We start from the raw sequence: 20532 nt of genomic DNA, 5'->3' as shown, positions 1-20532 counted from the left end.
TGCCAGAACACACCAGATGTGAACTACACTTCAGTGGGCATTCTCTGTGGAGGGTACACAAGTCCCAAATCACAGAGGCATTATGGAAGTGAGAAATGCACTGAGATGACTTTGAAGAATTCAGCTGCCATCACTTACTTATTGAAGCCACAGTTGAATATAGGTGCCTTATCAAAACTTAAAAACGTCTTCCTCAAGGTCAGAAAAGTTCTCATATGTTGTTACTACAGATTAATTTATAAAAATGAGTTTTGGTGATCTGCAAGTTGAAAGGGACAGACAAAACTACTGAGTTTTGAGCTTCCAAGGCTCCATAACAGCAACATAGAGTCAAAGTCTAGGTAAGCTGAAAAAAGAAATAAAATACAGTTATGCAGGAACACAGAATTCCTGCAAAATTAGGCAGGCCTTTGGACAGTTTGACAGCAAACTAGTATGCTGTATCCTATCTTCAACAGACAACCAGTCAAGCAGTTTTTATATATAGCGTTTTTAAACCTTATCCAATGGGTGTTTTCTGTGTGTGTTATCACAGTTACCATAAACACAACAAAAGCCATTTTGCTCTAGTTGTTATGCTGCACATACTGGCAAGATCCACCTGAGGACATGATAGTGCAATAGCTGTCATAGAAAATACTGAACAATGGAACACTGTAGAAATTGGATGCATGGCTCAGTTTATGGTGCTGATGGAAGCTGAATGCAATGAAAACATGTAGCTTTATAGAATGCATCTAAAACACTCTCAGAGCCACAGTCTCTCTTACAGATAGTTTTTGCTCTTCTGTAACAAAAATGTTTTGTTTGACACAGCTTAGCTTATAGTTACAACCGTACTTTCACTACCATTTGTTAGTCTTCATAAATGCCATTGACTAATTTTATCAGGATTTAATATCTAATTCTGTGAAAATGTTTAAAAATAAGTTTAGCTCTGATCTTTACAGAAATCTAGAAGCACCTAAATTTCATGAACGGCTTTTCAGATCAACTGCATAGCGCATCTTTAATCCATGGAACATATTAATGATACTGCACAGCCTACATTTTTTAAGCTGAACATAAAACTGTTCAAACATCTTAAAAAACAGTAAATGAAAATTAATAGTAACCTTTATCAACTGACTTGTACTGCATTCCAGAAAATGTATCAGATTTGCTCAATGCAACTTATTTTCCATAAAGCCATTCTAGAAAGTTTAAATACACTCCTATGCTTTATTATTTTAATAATTTAATTTTGTATCAGATTTTTATTATTTTAGCCAGAAATGAGTTCAGAATCACTGACCTAAAAATACCTGACCTGATTGTCTTTTCTGAATATCAACTCAATTTTTTTAGACTCATGGCAGTGTTATAGTATATATACACTTGCTTTGAATACTTATTTAAAATGAGGACCAGCAAGATAAAAATTCCTTAACCAACCTTTGTTTAAAATCCTCCATTAGTTTCTCATAGAGTAGGGATGTTTCATAATCTTCATGTAACATCAGCCTGCTTACTTTGAGATACAAAACAGAGATATTCATATGACACTTCTCTTTTTATAGAGTTACAGAGTTGTTTTATCTAATAATATGTTGTATCTGCTCCATAATAGGTATCTTATTACTAGTAAATTTCTAAATCTTGTTCCTTTACTGCTGTTCTTGGCCTTGTGACCCACAGATTTCATCTTGGTATCTTTATCCTCTTTTCCATACTCTATTGCTGCTCATATTTTCAGGTTATTTTCTGTAATCCATTTTCCATTTTCTTTATATTGCCTTTTACTTCAAAATATTGTATTCTCTTTCCTATCGAATTTCAATAGATATTTATAAGAAGATACCCCCAAATTATGGAACTACATTTTTTTGGGTTACTTAATAAACTGCTAAAGTGCACAATTTCTATTAATATTTTATAGTAGCCTATATCTTCCTCATAACAGCTTTGGAGACATGAGTTGCTTTGAATCAACCTATTTTGGTTGCCCATGCCCTGTTGGTTCCCACCAAATGTAATTTAGGACATAACACCTGATCCCTATACCACATTCCAGCAAAAATAAGTCCATTAATGACTTATGACATGTTGGATCGAGCAACTTTTGCTTGTGATTATTTCTTCCACTATTTTTAGAAACTATTACTAGATTTTAGTATCTAGCAATTTTAGTTACTTGTGTAACTGTCCCAAACTGGGCTTCCACTAGCAATGCAATGCTTTATTGTATATTACAAAAATGTGCTTCACTAGTAACTCATCATACCCTCTAATTTGACCCAGTGGTGTATATCAGACTTCTACCAGAAACCTCTTGCCCGGGTTTTGTAACTTAGTGTGTTGGTCCGAAATTGAAGATCCTGTGGTTCTGAGTTATCAATGAATCTAAAGGCAACTAACAGTGTCTGCTATAAACAGAAAGAGCCACTCTCTTCTCTGAAATTTCTCTGTTGTCCTATTATTAGCTGTAGCTATTATTTAGCAATATTAAAATGATTTAATTGTTGTATGTTAAAAAAATAACCACATAATGTCATGAGAGACATGCAACAGCTAAGAAAAGTAACTGAATTCAGTTGATTAATGTGGGCAGCATTACACTTGCACTCAGGAAAAACTTAAGGTTTGTGAAGGGATCAGAATAGCAGAAAAAGATAAGAATATGTTGAACGGGTTAAGCAAGAGACAGTTTAAACTTGATTAAACTTGATCTCTATACAGAAAAACTTATTTGCTTTACTAAAACTTGAATGAGAACCAAGGTCAGGGGAAAACTGATAGCTTCCTGTATGCGGAGAGTGGAGATGAGACAGACCAGACTTCAAAGAAAGAGGTGGTGCAAGGAGGAGTGTGCTTATTTGTGCCCCCTCTTATTGTGCCCCCTCCTCCCATGCTGGTTACAGCATCAGCTACAAAAGAGGTATTTTAACAGGATTTACTTGATGTACTACAAAATTCCATTGAAATGCCAAGGATTTTTAACTATATTTTTACAGTGATATACTGTGAATAAAATCTGATTCCAAAGAATTTTTTTCCATAAATATTTAGCACCTAACTAAAGCAGTCTAGTGAGTAATTCCCTGTTCATTAATATTTGACTTAAAGACAGCATGTTTATTTTCCAAAAATCTTTTTTGCAGAGGAATAGTAGTCAGCAAAAATGTTAATTGAAATATGCATGCATATTGTTTTATCCAGGGGAGAAACTACGCATTTAGCTCTATTAGCTCATTATTATTACTATTAATAATAATTATTAATTATTAATTATTAATAATAATAATAATAATAGAGAAACTACATATTAATCTTCTTTTCACATAACAGTATGACCATGTATATGCTAATGTATATTCATGGAATCTAACAGAGAAGCAGTTATCTTATTCAACAAAGAAGAAGGTATCATAATAGCTGCTAATAGGTGACTTTCCTTGTTACAGCTGCTTTTCAGAACAAACTTTTCATTATGGAACTATGTAAAGTATTGATAAGACAAAGGTTCGTTTATCTCCCTTGTCTATAATTGTCAGTGCAGCTTATTCAACAAAGTAATTCCGAAACTCATAGCAGCCTGAATGGAGACTGAATTCAGTTACTCTGCCATCAGTGATGTAGGAGTATTTAAGAAAAAAAATAAAATAGGTAATACACTAGATTAATTCAGATTTTCCCTTACTTAGCCAAAAATAAGCATGCAGCTGTAGAAAGAACACTCATTTCTTCCTCTTAGAAGAAACATTCTGTATTAGAAGAAAGCACATTTCCTCCCCAAGAAAAACAACAGTTTATTCAGAAATAGACAAGTAGACAAGATAGTTCTGAATCACAGGGCACAGTGACCAGTTTTATACTACTTTTCCAAGATAAACAAAACAAGTCTAACAGAAAATAACTCATTTTTTAAAGATCAGACATATTTTTTTTCATTGAAGTCAATAATAATTTTCACCATACATACTTCAGCTTATAAGTTCTTTGAACTTAGGATTTTTAAGCACATTCAACATTGTTCAGTGTTTTTTCATAATGAAGTTGATGTGAATTTTGCAACTGAACTGAACATGGGATGGAATCAGGCCAATGCCAGAGGTCCAAAAGCTGCCAAGTAGAGTGACTGGTTAACAGATGATGACACAAAGAAGGTAAGATGTGCAAGTATTTGAGTTACTAAATGTCAATCTACAGTGGAATGTTATTAATGATGAGATAACTATATATGCCTTCATTCAACAGTGCATCAAAATACCACTGTTCTTTAATTCAGATGCTATCATACTTGCTCAAAAAGAAATCCAAGGGTAGAGAAGTGCATCTGTTTCACAGGTAAACAAGATACAACCTTGTAGGTGCATAGCAGATATATGCTAAACTCAAGACACATATATACTTAATAGGCATTATAATTCTTAGATACATAGTAGATAATTCAGAAAAACAAACAGTATTTCAAATATTAAGTTACAAAACATAGTCTGTGCTGTCGATCTTCATACTGAATAGGTATGAGGAAGAGATCTGTGTAAGACCACAGGCATAGTCTTCTTGCATGATGCACTCTAACAGATTGCTAAGTATTTAAACAAAATAAGAAGAGAATATTCTACATACTGTTTTTGAAACAGCTTTCAATTTTGCATTATAGAGGCTTCTCTATTTGATATTTCTGCAATGAAGAGCACATGCATGTGGAAAATGAGGACGTCCACACTGATCAACTGGTATGAGTTACCTTCTTAAATGTTTTGGGAATTATTTATCTGCAGAGTAATTTGCTATATAACTAAGCACTTTTTCTAGGGAACAAGTACACTGTCGCCTGTATATAAAAAGATGGCCAATAAAAATTAGGGATGTCTTCGGAAGGCTAGGAAAGAGATCTAAAGCCATTGCCTCTTTCTCCCTGTTTAGACCAGTTCAGAGCTGAGACTAGGCCAGTGTAGGGAGTTGCTCCAGAACTGGCAGTGCAGCAAGGATTACCCTCATTTAATCTTTTACATTTTCCTTTCACTTAAGAATACCTTTATTTAGCTGAATGCTTAAAAAAATAAAATAAAAATAATCAAAACTCAAACCTTGACAAATGTCATGAACTCTTCTACTTTGTCATTGGTGAGCAGCAGCTTCTTCTGCACAGTTTCCAAAGCCTGTCCACTCTGTTTAGCCAAGCCATGTAGTTGTTGAGAAGCAGTAGTCTCAAGTTCAGTCATGGCACATTCAGTCTCAATCATTTTGCTCTCTAGATTGGTAAGCTTGAGATCCTGAAATTCATGTACAGAGAAAGAGCAGTGATATGATAAAAGCTGATAGGCAGGTATGGTAAAACACAAACAAACAAACCAACATCCCACACAATGGTCATCATCACATAACATTCTATTTGCAACACACAAAAAACAAGTCATGGCGTCCATGTCTCAGCATCTAAATTACAGTTATGTGACTGAATTAAATGAGAGAAACACATTACTACTTTTTTTCTTTTTTTCTCTTTCTGTGTTAAAAAAACCCGTAAGCTGATGAGGTTGCAACTTTTAAATTGAAAGTCAGTATAATAAAGTTCCACAGTGGAGCCATCACAATTCTAATATACCTTTTTCTCCAGCTCATCTTTAGCCTTGTGATACATCTCCTCATACTGAGACTTCTCTCTTGTAACTACATCAAGTCTTTGTTTCAGTGAGTAAATGGAAGTTTTTTTGTTCAAACAGTCTTCAGCCAGTGCCTTTACCTGGAATAATGAAAGACCAAGAGCAACTGACTATTAAGATACGAAACTTCAAAATAATAATAAAATAAAAACTAAGCTTACATATATTGCATAAACATACCACCATTATATAAATAATTTGATTGAAGTACCTTTTTCTGATACCAAACTTTATTAAATTTCTACTGCTGATCCAGAGGAGTTTGCATACAATCTTGTTACTGAAAGTTTTGACCTGTGTTAATATAAAAAAAAGCTCCTAATTTGCATAGCTGTTTGCTTACAAATATATTTTACTTTAAAGTGCACGCAAGAAGCAGCAAACTACAACTTCCACTCATTTCTTCTATCAGAGGTAAAAACATCAGTTCAAACTCAGCTAAGAAAATTACTGTCTACTAGTTAATAGTCTGTAAAGACTTTTTGATAATTACTATAATTTTGCCATACAATGCAAACACTGATTTTGAGTAAAATGAAAGACCTATGCTCCTAGAAAATCATTCAGCTCTCTTGACAGTATTAACCACAAAGTTTCCCTGACAATATCAAGTAACAGAGAATTTCTTTGATCTTCTACTGAAGATAATGTAAAATTTATCAAGTTGATTTTCCACATGGAATAATCATCTTAATGTATGGAATTTGATTACTCAGAATCTGACAAACACAGCCCTTAAAATAGTCAAACAGCATCAACATGTATCATTCAGTTCTCAATCTTTTGTCTAAAAGCAAAACCAGGTATTTCTCTCAATTCATACTTCAGGTCCCTCACTTATGGTCTCACTCTCTGTCTGCTGCTTCTTACTAACACCTATTTTTGACATGAAGGGTAAGACAGTAGCTTTCTCTTGAGCTGAAACTGCTATATGACTAAAGCAGAGATAGTGCTTGCGTTATTCAGCATGCACTTATACTCTAGAAAACAAAACCAAAAATTTTTTATTTCTATTTTGAGGTCATACACTGCATAAGCTCAGAAACAATCAGATGTCATAACCTTTTTCTGGTACTAAAGGCCAAAGCAAAATCAATACATTGATTGGACAATATAGAAAGATGTCAGAAAATATGCAAGTTGTCCTAGCTTCAGTGAAACCATCCTAGAATGTTGCAGGAGAAAATGATTTGCAGTAGAAATTAAGCTCTACCTACACAGACAGAATTACATTAAGCTAAGAACTGAATGACTCATAACATTGCAGTAGAAAACAGATTAACATATTAAAGCATTTAATTACTATAGCCAGGAGAGGTGCATGGACTTCATTAGCATATGTCATGTAAAATCGCTCCTGTTTCAGGTCTACTGTATTTTATGAAATCAGAGTGCATAAAACTAAATCTCACTACTTACAGCATATCCTTGTGTGGGAAACTGCAACCTAGTGTTCTGAATAATTTAATTATGCCTCTTATGAACATACTTCAAATTATGCTGAATCCATCCAAGCTATCACCACATACTGATCTCAAACAAATTACAGTGAAGGAAACTGCACCCTTAAATTAACTGTATATTATTTGCTTAAAGCAATATATTGATTTAGTACGTATAGCGTGTTGAAATAGCTTCAGTAAATCCACCAGTTTTTTCCTAAAATTAGCAATAGCAAGAAGGAAGTACCTTTCTCTCAAGACTTTCTAATGTTTCATTAGAGGTTTTCTCATTTTCTTGATTTGCTTTTAGACGAGTCCTTAAGTCTTCTATTAAATGTCTTTTCATATTAAGGTCCCTCTCCAACTGAGAAATTCTGGAAGGGAAGAAGTCACACTGCATGTCACTGTTAGAAGATACTGTTACTATGCAACTACTTTAAACAACTAAAAATCATAAATGCAGCAGGCAAAATATTGTTCCTATAGCTTTAGAATATTTTTTAAATAAAATGCAACTATTGCAATTTACCCTGTTCTCAACCATAAAAACCAGTTTCAATTCTCTTATTAAAAATACCTATTTCTAAATACGCAATTTATTTGTGATTTGCTTTTTGCTGCAGTTTATGCTCTAACTTGTCTGATCTTAAATCTGAATCTTCTTAAACTATTGTCAAAAAAAGGCAAAAAATCTGTTGAGCACAGAAAATTTAATTAATTATATTTCTTTGATGTCTGAAGACATCATATCAATGAAACACTATTTTGTACAAAGTTATTTTCAAAAGAAAGTGAAAGGGGCAAGTCTCCTTTCATCCAACTGAGAAATACATAGAAATACATGAAAAATCTCTATCCCTCTAGTATGTCAGATAAGATAATAATTCTTAAAAATGGCAAATCCTAGAAATAACATCAACACTGTTTAGAAACCTCAAAAAAAAAAAAGAAACTCATGTACTACAATGTAATCACTATTCAATTTTTGCCTTATACAATGCCTCCACCATTATGATACAAATTAATTTTTCATACAGAAACATAAGCAATAGCTGAATATATTCAGACTTTAGGATTGTTTTATTAAAGAAAACAAAAATAATTATGGTAATATGTTCAGGGATAAAACATTGATGCCATATCAACATCATATTTATAAAACAGGAAAACAGTACATCTTATCGGTGCATTTTTTCCATCTATTGCACATTTATTAATAATGATATTTTGGTGATTATATCTTATAATTTATGAAAATACAACACCGAATTTATAAAGGCAGAATGACAAGCAGTAACTATTTTAAATTTAAGTCTTATGGAAGAAGAATTAAGTTTCAGTTTGAAACAGAAAACACACAATGTATACAATTTAACAATGTTAATTTTTCTGAATTTTGAAATTAACTCATTTCAGGTAAGGAAAATGCATTTTTTTCTACAAATAAAAAAACCTGAAATGTTAGAGGAGCTAAACTCTAGAACAGGCAGGAAATTCACAGGTACACTATTAACTCATGTTCAGATAGTAATATAATTGAAGAACAGTTTTATGTCAGATCAAGCAGGTAGAATAAAAATCTCACTACATACCTTACGATAATAGATGTGAATTTCAAAATGAGCAGTAAACTTTAATGAATTCGAAGAGAAACAAATACAACTGTCCTTTTGAACTTTTTATGAATGTAAGACTGGATATTTAATCTTGTTTAAGCATCTGAACCTTGACATGTGTCTTAGCCCCTAGGCAAAGAATTACTGTATTTGAAAGACTGTGTTTAGCAGTGCTGAGGAATTGACTTAGACTTACATCAAGGATAAAATAGTCTACCCTAGAGCTTGAGTTTTGTCTTAAGGTATTCTTATTGAGATACAGACACTGTAGCTAGCTAATCACTCATTAACTTGAACAAGCAATTTTACCATGTATTGCTCCGGTTTCTAAAAAAAACCCCTGTAACAGTCTGCAAGATTGCAACAAAAAGAAAACGTTAACTTAAAAATCTGTTCAAGAACGGTTAATGTTGTAACAATGACACAGCTGCCACTGGGTGGCACCAAACACAACGGATAGAAGAGAGAACATACTTCGCTTGTAGTTGCCGAATCCGTTCTTCTTTTTCCTGGACTTCGTTTTTTAGTGACTTAATGGTGGTCGACTGTTTAGTGATTTCATTACTCGAATTCTATTTTGAAAAATATTGAAAGAATAAAGCAGACTATCACAGTCAGTAATAAATCTCCTAGAAATAATGAGCTGTGTAAACTTCCATGTATTGTATGAAAGTCCATAGAAATTAATTGGTACAAAAGAAGCATTCTTACTTTTTAGCAACAGTTAAAAAAAAGTTCATTCTTTGGACAACACAGTGAAAATCAGTACTTTTCCACTGTTCTAATATTATATTAACAGATGTTCCCCAGGACAGCTGCAAGCCCAGTGTACCTAGCAGGACCACATTTTCTCTTGCATAGCATGGTCAGCTCAAAAGGTAACAGAGAAGAGGAGAAATAAAACGGGATCTTTCTTTGAACTACCTCCTTGAATTATATAGTTCTATAGCAGAAGGGGTCCACATCTATAGAGCAACAATTTCCAATAATCCTTTTCATCTTGTGCATTTAGAAGTATAAGACAATCTGAGAGCAGTTGTTCTTGTGTCCCTTGAAACTCAAAGACATTTCCATTTGGTCATACCAACACAAATCCTACGTCTCAGTAACAAAAGGGTATTATCCTAACTTTCAGGCATGTGTAATTTCAGTAAAGAATTAGACAGGTGTTGGCCTTTCCTCATTGTATATAGTAGGAAGTTTAAAAAAGCCTCAGTTCCTCCATGCAAACACAGATAATTGATCTAGGATTTAAATACAGTGCAAATTAATCACTCCATAGAAAAAAAAAAAATATTAATTAAGTAGCTGTCTTTGCAACCTGAAGTCAATACTGTTTCTAAAAATGGCAGCTCAAATATAATGCACACAGAGATTTCAGAACTCCAGAAGCCTTTGCTACAAGATACCTACATGTTAAGCCTATGCACAATATATATAAGTACATATATGCATGCAGGTTCAGCCACTGTACTAAAGCCTTTTACTCATTATGTATAAACAATAAGCAAACAGATAAGAGACGCTGTAAACAAAGATACTTCAGGAGAATTTCTCTGCTCTGTGCAGACTTGTAACACCTATTAACATTAATGGGAGTATTGTACGTATCTCTGTGCACCTCAAGGGGAGTATATATTCTTGTGTGCATAGTTAGATGTAAAATATTGTTCTTAATAACTTGTCTAGTCTATTTACTATTATTATAATGTGAGGTATAACCACAAAATTGTTAAAATGATGTATGCTAGCAGAATATTCCTGAGCTTCTTGAGACCTGTTCAGCTTCAGATTCATTAGGGTAAAGCACAGCACCCAGTTACGTGGTTTGCACACAAGATACAAACTTGAATACTTACACGGGCCTCTGCACATGCTCAGAGGCACAGACACATGTTTATGGCATTTTTCTTCCAAACTCACCACCCACACATAACACATTTTCTCCTATTGGCAATATACAAGCAGTCATTACATACAACATAAACAAATACTGAAAAGATAGCTCTGAGAAAAAACTAACCAACAAAAACAGGTACTTTGAGATTTTAAACTATTAGGGAAGTTTTTGCTGCTTCTGCACTCAGACATTTAGGAGAATAACTTTGTAACTCCTTTTCAAGTATGCTCAATAGCTTGGAACAATAATTGTCATTTTTTGCCAATGTCTTCTGCTAAAAATTACTTGCAGGATTCCATTTTTTTATAATTTTTTAGGTCAAAATAAGGCTAAGAATTTTAGTAACCTGATTTAAGTAGCTTTTGAGGCCCTTTTACTGAAAACTCTAATCCAATTCAGCATCCAGTTAATTTATGCAACTAATCTAGATTTGGGATCTCAGACTATGTTTATTCTAAATGTAGTTTTGCATACATGGTTTATTTTTACATTAAAATTGTAAGATAACTTTAAAAAGGAATTGAAAGGAAAGTTAGAATTTTTTACATCAGATTTATATAGGCTTATTAAATGTTTCCTCTGCTGCAGAAACAAAAAAACTTTGAATTTTCAGCAATATATTTTGCAGTTCACACATCGCAGACAAATAAAGCAGGCTTCTACCATGAGTTTTAATATTATAATATCTTATGCTTAAAAAAACCCCAACAAACCCACAAAAAACCAGTATGTTTTTTTTCTTACTTTCATATAGCAACTGACTACTAGGTTTCTGGATAATTAGGACAATAATAAAAAAGAAACAACCATAATCAACAGAAATTACCACTCACCAGGAACAGAATCATAGAATCATAGAACCATTCAGGTTGGAAAAGACCCTTGGGATCACCGAGTCCAACCATCATCCCTACTCTACAGAGTTCTCCCCTAAACCATATCCACCAACACCACATCCAAATGACCCTTAAACACATCCAGGGATGGTGACTCAACCACCTCCCTGGGCAGCCTATTCCAGTGTCTGACCACTCTTTCTGTGAAAAAAGTTTTCCTAATGTCCAGTCTAAACCTCTCCTGTTGCAGCTCAAAGCCATTCCCTCTTGTTCTGTCACTAATTACCTGTGAGAAGAGACCAGCACCAACCTCTCTACAATGACCTTTCAGGTAGTTGCAGAGACTGATGAGGTCTCCCTTCAGCCTCCTCTTTCTCAAACTAAATATTCCCAGCTCCTTCAAGCATTCTTCATAAGATCTATTTTCTAGGCCCTTCACCAGCTTCGTTGCCCTCCTCCGTACTTGCTCCAGCACCTCGATATCTCTCTTGAATTGAGGTGCCCAAAACTGGACACAATACTCCAGGTGTGGTCTCACCAGTGCTGAGTACAGGGGGACAATCACCTCTCTGCTTCTGCTGGTCACACTATTTCTAATACAAGCCAGGATGCCATTGGCTTTCTTGGCCACCTGGGCACACTGCTGGCTCATATTCAGCTGCCTATCAATGAGAACCCCGGGGTCCTTCTCTGTCAGACAGCTTTCCAGCCACACTTCCCCAAGCCTGTAGTGTTGCCTAGGGTTGTTGTGGCCGAAATGCAGGACCAGGCAAGATTAGTCAAACCCAAATCTAAAATCAGCACTCAAGAAGTTGTAGCATATGGTTTCAAGATCTCTTTCTCATAATTACAGTAGATCAAACTATGTTTCTTTTCATGGCTGGCTACTCCCTGCTGTCCTCATCTCTTTATCAATAGGACCTACCTTTACCAATCCCTGAAGGTAGATGTTACGCATCCAGTGTGCTATAGCCAAGATCTGTAATACCATGATTACCCTCAAGAACTAAGAGTTTTGAGCACTACTCACATCTCATGCACTAGCACAGCTAACGCAATACTCAGAGCCAGAGCCAGCTATTTGCTCACGTAATATGGCCTTTTCTTCTAGTTGATCCTTTGGCAGCTGGCTTGCTAGTGTGCTGCTTTTTTTTGCAGCAAGAAGCTGTACCATTTTGACCTCTTCTTAAATATTAAATACAAAATTATGGAAAAAAACCCCAACTTCAAGACATTCTATTGAACATATATTTCCTCCAGTGAGAAGAGAGGAAGAATTAATATGTTCCATTGAGGTCACCTGCTGATTAAGCTCTCAGATCAGCACAGTGCAGCATCTACATCATCCACATAAAACAGAATCACTGGAAACAGAAAAATGAAATAATCAGTGCATTTGTATTTTTCTTCCAGCTATTGTACAAAAATACAAATGCAAAAAGAATAATGTCTCTTTGAAGACAAGAGTAGTAGTGACACACAGATAACATAACACTATTGCACTATATTAGGTGCCCCATCAGCTCAAATTCTTTATTCCCCTTTCACAGAGAACTACGGCTTACCTCCTTCTTAAAGGAAGGAAGGAATCAACACAATTCTCATTGAAGTAATTCCATAGCTATTCCCAAAAAACATGCATTTGATCCTTGTGTGAAAACCCAGCAAGCCTCCCTGTCTAGCCTATTTGATCTGCAAAAAAATGCTTTAATTGTAAATTTTAATTCTCCTGCTTTAGACTACATTTCTATTTAACATCAAATGTTATCTAACACCTAAGCTGGTAATCATTGGCTAAGATATACAAATGATATGTATATTTTAGTACACATGTATCTGTTTGACCTAGTTATGAAATACTGTTCATACAAATTATTCTCAGCACTACATAATCTGTTCTGTCACCTTTAGTTTGCACTGCATCTGTTTCATCTCTAAATCAATGTTCTTTGAAGGAGGTGGTGTGGCTTCATTCTTGCTAGCAGTTTTAGACATATGTTCTCTCAACTTCAATTTTTCTTGCAAATCTTCCTTCTCCTGTTGCCACTTGGCCAGGTTGGAGGTCAACACCTGTTTTATAAACAGAAGAAACAGTCACAACTGCATCCTAAAAATATGTCTGCTTAATCATATGAGAGGGTTCTCCGGTGCAGAATCCAAGAGGAACTAAACAGTATATAGTATCTGCAATTATATTGCATAGTTGTTGGTTGAATTCTCTAGTCCATGCAAAGATCAAATACAGAAGAAAAGACAAGTCAAGTAACATTAAAAACAAGCCAGTTTTTAAATGGCTAATCTAATTTTGTTTGTACAAACTGCTATTTTTACCATGTCAGGCAAAAAATATGCTAGAAAACTGTAACAGTAGTTACTGTTGAAAACTGTTTATTTAGAGCCTCTCTGGGATTCAGCAATGATTTCTACAAAAAGCATGAAGAAATACCAAGGTGTCTCGGACAACAATGCGTATTAAAGATGGTTAAATGTAAAATTTTAATGGTGACCACTGTAAGCTCTCTTGAATTATTGTGTTGACAACTGCTATAAAACACACATCCTTCTCTTGGCTTTTGTTTTGATATTTGCAGGGCTTGTAGAGGTTAAAGCAAAGTGGACCAGCTGCATTAAATATCTTCTGGTTGGCTGGTCTCTTCTTGTGTTGCATTATTTCTTCCCTTTCACACATATACACCATAGCCAGAGAACCACATATTCCATAACCTTGACTCTAGGGCTGAGATACTTCAGTGGTAAAAGCCAAGCTGGAGCAGGACAGGATAACAGATGTTAGTTGTTTATTCCACTGGGTAGGTCTTACCACCCTATACTGCAGCCAAAACGCTTCTCATTTAGCAACATAAATGCTAAGTCCAATTAGCAGACAAGGCTTGTTAGAGATTTAGTTCAAATAAATAACATGCAAACAAACTCTTAGTCTCGTTGCACTTGACTGACAACTGACAAGACTTATTATTTGTAGCAATATATTTAACAGTAGCCCTTATAGAGGTAATCTTTTAAATTATTATTTTTTAAAATTCAAGTAATATTAAATGTTGTTCTATGAAAAGGGGAACTTCATGATAGTTGTTAACTTTTGCAAATCTGTAGTCAGCCAAAAGCCACCTTAAGAGAGTAACTACAGCACTATCTATTGCAAAGAAGATTGTAATACAGTAGTTTTATATAAGGAAAAATTATAAAAAAACGGTATTGAAATATCTCAAAGGGCAAAAACCCCTCCTTTTGTGAAGAATCCTGGTAAGAAACTACAGCTTGGAATGGCTAAATGTGTGCCCTATTATGTGCTAGTACACACACACAAAAAAAAAATAGGTGTGAGAAAGCTAGTGTTCTATTTCTAAGCATTTTATTATTTAACTAGAAAAAATATATTTCATACTATTTCATATTATTAGAAAAAACTTTTTATATACGTGTGTTTAGATACACATACATTTCCATACTAACCATCGGAATATGGCATTTATATCCAAATAAAACTAATTAGGGTCATGGTTATTCCCATTAGGAATAACACAAGACTGCTTGTAGATTTTGCATTAACTTAAAAAATATGGGTACAAGTAAATGCATCCTGTATTTAGAGTTAAAACTCAAAATTGAATTTCACACTTAGGTGCATTTATTAAAGCCAACAGGCAGTTTACATATATATGTGAGGTAAGTCCTGTTCTTAGTAAACGGGTTAGTCTTTCCATTCTCTTCTGTGACTGCTGTCATAATTGAACAAGAAATAGTGTTAATGTCTTTTCTAATTGGCCATTCCTTAATCTGATATATTATTCTCACTATTAATACAGTCTGAGTAAAAGACAAAATCACTTTAATAAGCAAAAACAGTAGTAGTACAGAAAGATATAGTATAGAAAGATAGAAGGATTAGGTTAATTTGTCCAGTACAGCCTGTATTTCCACATGCAGAATTTCATGATTCAGTGTCTCCATAATAAATTATTCATAAAAAGAAAAGCAAAAAAATAATCATATCTAGATCAATATCTCTTAAAATTAGAAATGCCCCAATATCTGCCCAAGATAGCTCATGACTCTCAGAAGCATCTTAGGCTATAGCTGCTGCCAAAATGCATCTAGTCTAAAATGCCATGATTGCAGTAGCCACACTCCTCACAATGAACGCAAATATATTGAAAATGAAAGGGCTCTTATAGGACAGGTATCAAAAAAGACAGTGCCATGTTGGTTACAGAATTTACTTAAGTGAGGAAGTAGAAAAAAATTACTTAAAATATGAATTTACATAAATTTGGAAACAGCACCAGAACTACAGGGGTGAAGTGAAAGTAGTATATGATGCATAAGACAGACACCCTTGCAAGTTGCAAAAGCAAACAAAGACAGCCATGCAATTCCAATCAAAGATATTGATGGGGTTGTTTCTTAACAGCTCTGGAGACAATGTAAATTGTGTTAGAGGGTTGATAATTCTATTGCATTACTCTTCTGTTTGCAATACACTGAAAAGGTGTTAGAAATTCTATATAATTCTATGTAGGAAAAACAGCCCCCATGCCCCAGCAAAATACTAATGCAGAAAAAATACTCTTTGCATTTACTTATTTAAGAAGCAAGTTCATTACCCTGTTGTCCCTGAGCATTTGCTGTTTTAGGTCAAGTCTTTTGTTCTTTTCTCTTTTTTAGGCACAGGTTTTTTGTGTGTGTGTGCTACCATGCACGCAAATCCTGAGTGACAGAGTAAAAAGGATTTCCTTCAGGGAAAGAGGTCACCAGGATGAAAGGTAGAATCTTAAACACCAGCTAGACCAGATGTTGGTAAAGGCAGGCTACCGCTGTTCCTCCACAATGTAGCGGTCTTTGTCTGCTGCACCTCCTCCAGAGTGTTTTGGCTTAACAGATGTTTATAGATTCAATATTTTAACATCCATCTATCTTAATCTCCTTGCTTCTGGTGTACTCGTGACACTCTGTTCCGCTGTACACAAATGGATAAGTGATGAAATCTCAGTTTCAGTGTAGTCAATATAAAACTTACAGTGACTCAGTAAGTCTTTTTACCGTAAGCCCTCTGCACAACACCATATCTATGATGAAGGCCTGATGGATTAATGCAGGAAGATCCCAGAATGACCTAATACTCCTTGGCACCGCAACCACCGTATGATGAGCTTCTAGCTCAGTTTACAGCAGAGTCACCCTCCTACTACAACTGGCATGAATGAAAATGGCATTTCTTTTGGTGGTGGCTAATATTGCATTGCCACTGTGGTACATGTTTTCATACATATATATTTGCATAACATACTATAAAAAAATCTATTTCCAGGCAAAAGCATAAAACAGGATGTAAATTATATATTTTGAAACCCTTTTTAAGCAATGAAATAATCTTATTTTACTACTTATTTTGCAATAATACTACAGCTAATGTAAATATCCTTGGAGGTGTAAAAGTCATATTTGCCAGGAAGATTCACTTCCTAAAATCCTAGCAGAGAAAAATGTTTCAAATTGCAGGTATCTGAAAGAAACCTGAAATCAACATATTCCTTTTTCTTTTCTCTAAGAGTAGGTAATAAAATAAATTTTCTATATGCATAGCTCCTATACCAAGTTCTATTTTAAAATCTAACAGTGCTTGTCAGAAAGCTTTAAATAGAATATTATTTTCTCATTTGATCAAGAGAAATATAAGATAAGCAGTACTTGTTGGACATATAAACCATGGAAGAACTTTTCAAAACATATTTGTAGGCACAGAGTTAGGTATTTCTGGTTTTGCAAACTATCAAATGTTATTGTAACATAATGATAAACCTATTTACAACATTCAAGGCAAAATTTATTGAGTCAAACCCACTAATCTTGACCCTCTTTTGTTCTATTGAATCAAAGCCTACTTCTGCCTCATGGTTACAGAAAAAAAGCCAAAATTAATACAGATGCTATGCAGCTATCTGAAAATTCAAAAAGATAAACCAGACTAAGAAGCCACCTGTACTACACACTTCATGCAATCATATAGAGAAAAGCAAGTAATTCCAAATCCTCAGTGAAAGTTCTTTAATGCTAGTCTTGTAAGTGGTTGATTACTTAATATTCCAGACATGAAGATAAAACATGAAACAGAAGTCTTTGGTGACTTACTATTCTGTCCCTAAATTGAAACAAAGACTCCCAAAAGAAAGAACAAGTTCTAAAATGTAGAAGTTATTTGACATATATTCTTCTGAAATTTTAGTAAAATCTACCGTATCACTGAGTTATATATTTTTTTCAGTCAAATGCAGCTATCAGCAGCTCACTGTTTCACAAAATGTCAAGTAAATGAAGGTAATATAGAGGACTTTTTTTGCCAGTGCTTTAGCTAGTTGTTAGACTTCAGTAGCCTTTAGAGACCATTAAGTACCCTTTGGCTAATTGGCCAATGGTAGATTAATCCTCTTTTTATTCTAGCAGCACTATTTTAACACCCTTTGCACTCTGTCAGTGTAGTATCTGAATGACAAAATAATATTGTGCATGAATGATAAACAGAAAAGTTAAATTAATATTTCATGTTTCACATGCCATTCCTGTGTGTCAGGAAAAAAAAAAACACCACCACAACACTTCTTCTAAAGACACTGACATTCAACTTTTTAAAAACAATCTCATGTTGACATCTTGCTTAAGTGAATCTTCCTAATTACTGCTAATTGCCTCCCAAGAAAAAAAATAAATCTTTCCTTGAAGTGCAGTTGTCTAGTATAGATGAACATAGCTCCAATGTGCATAGTAAAGACAGGCATGACACTTGAGGTGTGCTACATTATTATGAGGTCATACTAAATATGGTTTGCAATGAACAAAGCAGCTTTTAAGGATGTTTAAAGCACTGAAAATGTCAGTCTCTCGTGAAGTGTTTAAATTAGCTCCCAGCAGAGAAATACAGATCTCAGCATGCAGATAAGAGGTATATTTCTCAATTCAAGTATTTTATTAAAGATAAAATATAGTCACCCTATTGATAATGTCACTGTAACATAGTTGAAGTTCATCAGCTTTATAAAAGCAATATTTATACTGTTATCTATAGAATCGCCCTTTCACACAAATTGTTTAGCTATTACTGGGAAAACAGTTGTAATCACTAACAAATAAAGACTCATCAAAGTCCGTGAATGTCCTCTTAATCATGCACTAGTACTGACGCAAGTAATTATAGCTTATAAAGGGCTATTTACTGTATATGACTTCATAAACAAACATTCTATTTTAAATTTTATTTCAATTATTTTATAGATAATTTAGAGCCAAATTCATTCTAGAACTTACAAGTCTAGTATCATAACATTTAATCAGGCTACAGCATCTTCTGCAATAATAATAATAAAAAAATAAAAATCAATAAAACTAGAGCAAATACATCCACTTTACATTTTGTTCTGTTTTGTCTTTTTCTTTTTGTAAAGAATGACAATACCACATAGATTAAGACCAGAAGGCAAATATGTGTTCTAGAGAAACACACAAACGCTCATGTATAAATGAATGGGAGCAATATGTTCTGGGCCCAATTCTCTAAGAAATCATCTGCTGTTATAAACAACAGACAAGTCCTAGTACAGAATTGGACATTGTGAAATAAAATATTTTCAAAGAAATTCTGGAAACTGAGAAAAAATGTTGTAATAATACAGGTAACAACTTTTTTTGTATTATGAAAATGCTTCTGAAACATGCCATCTGCATAATGTTAACATCAGTTCAAAGATAAGCGTTTGACCTGTAATGATTCTATTTTAGCTTGCATTTTCTATCACTTTCATGTCTCTGTATGAGAAGAGATTGCTGCGTCCCATGCCTAACTGCTGTACTTACTAAGAACATTGTTTTGCTTTTGTGCTAAAGCAGATGCACCACTTCATCTGTCCTTGCAAATCTCAAAGCAATATAAGGACTATTTACTAAGTATATAACATGTAAGTAGTTTAATTATCATAAATTATTTGTCAATAGCTATTTGCTTAATTTTTTTTTTTTTTTGTAGGAACTGAATTTCCAATGTGGAGATGCAAACTGCCACAATATATAGATGCCTATAAATCCTTAACATTTTGGGATAAAAATTACAGAACTTAAAAACTTTATATTTCTTAAAAATAAAAATATGCTTAGAATATATCGCACTATATCTTACATAATTAGTTTAACTATTTTAATATTAATATATACACAGACAAGACACAGTACATTAAAATACATTTTACTACTGTTAAATTGAAAATTATAACTAGAGACACTTCATAGCACATTGTACAGACTGAAAATATCTGAATGTTATATCAACCAAGTTGTGAAGATGTTGCTGAAGTCCAAACCAAATCCTTCCATGTATCCATCATTGCTATTTAAAAAATATAAATTGACTTGGGTATTATAACACCTAACATGCCTGTGTACATTAAGTATTGCTATATACAAGCAAAGATTTCCATCTGATACATAAAATTTGCCCCAAGATTTCCAGGTCTTTGCACTTACCAGAGAATTTTCAATATAAGACATGGAATCCATGCAATCTTTTAAAGGTTTTACTACAATATTTTTTGCAGGGTTACACAGTATTTATCTGATTTTCACCAAACATGAGGGTTGGGGCAAACTCATAAAGCTAGAAATTTGAATTTTTCATCTAGGGTCAGGGATAGTGCTTGCCATATTCCCCCTGCTTAATCTTAACACATCTAAGCACTGCAAATGAACTACTTGCATGAGAGCCAGTCAGGGAATTTCACAATCCCTACAACTCATTACAAATTTAACAGCAGCAGTACTAAGTATTCATATGTTTCAGATAACACATACAAATACGCTGCACTAAAACTCATTGGGGGAAAACATTAATAATGCTTCCATCTGTTTTCCGTATAGCACACATAAAATAGAGAGAAACCAAAATGAAAATGCTATTTTAAAGACTGTTTTTAAACCTTCTTTTGATTTTCTAGCTTATTTCCAACACATACAGCTTCAGATATTTAAAAATTAAACTTATTTTTAAATTAATACATAAGCAAACAAGAAAAAAAAAAACAACAG

The 20532-nt window shown here is 33.9% G+C and overlaps 1 protein-coding gene across 5 annotated transcripts in view; it reads right to left on the bottom strand.

Moving 5' to 3' along the window:
• The window catches only part of CNTLN (centlein), a 195481-nt gene that overhangs the window by 21506 nt on the left and 153443 nt on the right, over window positions 1-20532 (bottom strand). For all 5 annotated transcript variants that reach the window (XM_051643115.1, XM_051643120.1, XM_051643116.1 and 2 more), the window contains 5 exons: window positions 13351-13515; window positions 9184-9281; window positions 7341-7467; window positions 5594-5731; window positions 5076-5261 (listed from right to left, as the gene is read on the bottom strand). In XM_051643115.1, the coding sequence (XP_051499075.1) occupies window positions 5076-5261; window positions 5594-5731; window positions 7341-7467; window positions 9184-9281; window positions 13351-13515 (714 nt within the window). The remainder of the gene's footprint in view (window positions 1-5075; window positions 5262-5593; window positions 5732-7340; window positions 7468-9183; window positions 9282-13350; window positions 13516-20532) is intronic.

This window comes from Apus apus, chromosome Z (assembly GCF_020740795.1).
Source record: "Apus apus isolate bApuApu2 chromosome Z, bApuApu2.pri.cur, whole genome shotgun sequence".
Lineage (NCBI taxonomy): Eukaryota > Metazoa > Chordata > Aves > Apodiformes > Apodidae > Apus > Apus apus.
Note: the sequence above shows the minus strand (reverse complement) of the source record. Positions and strands in the feature narration are given on the sequence as shown.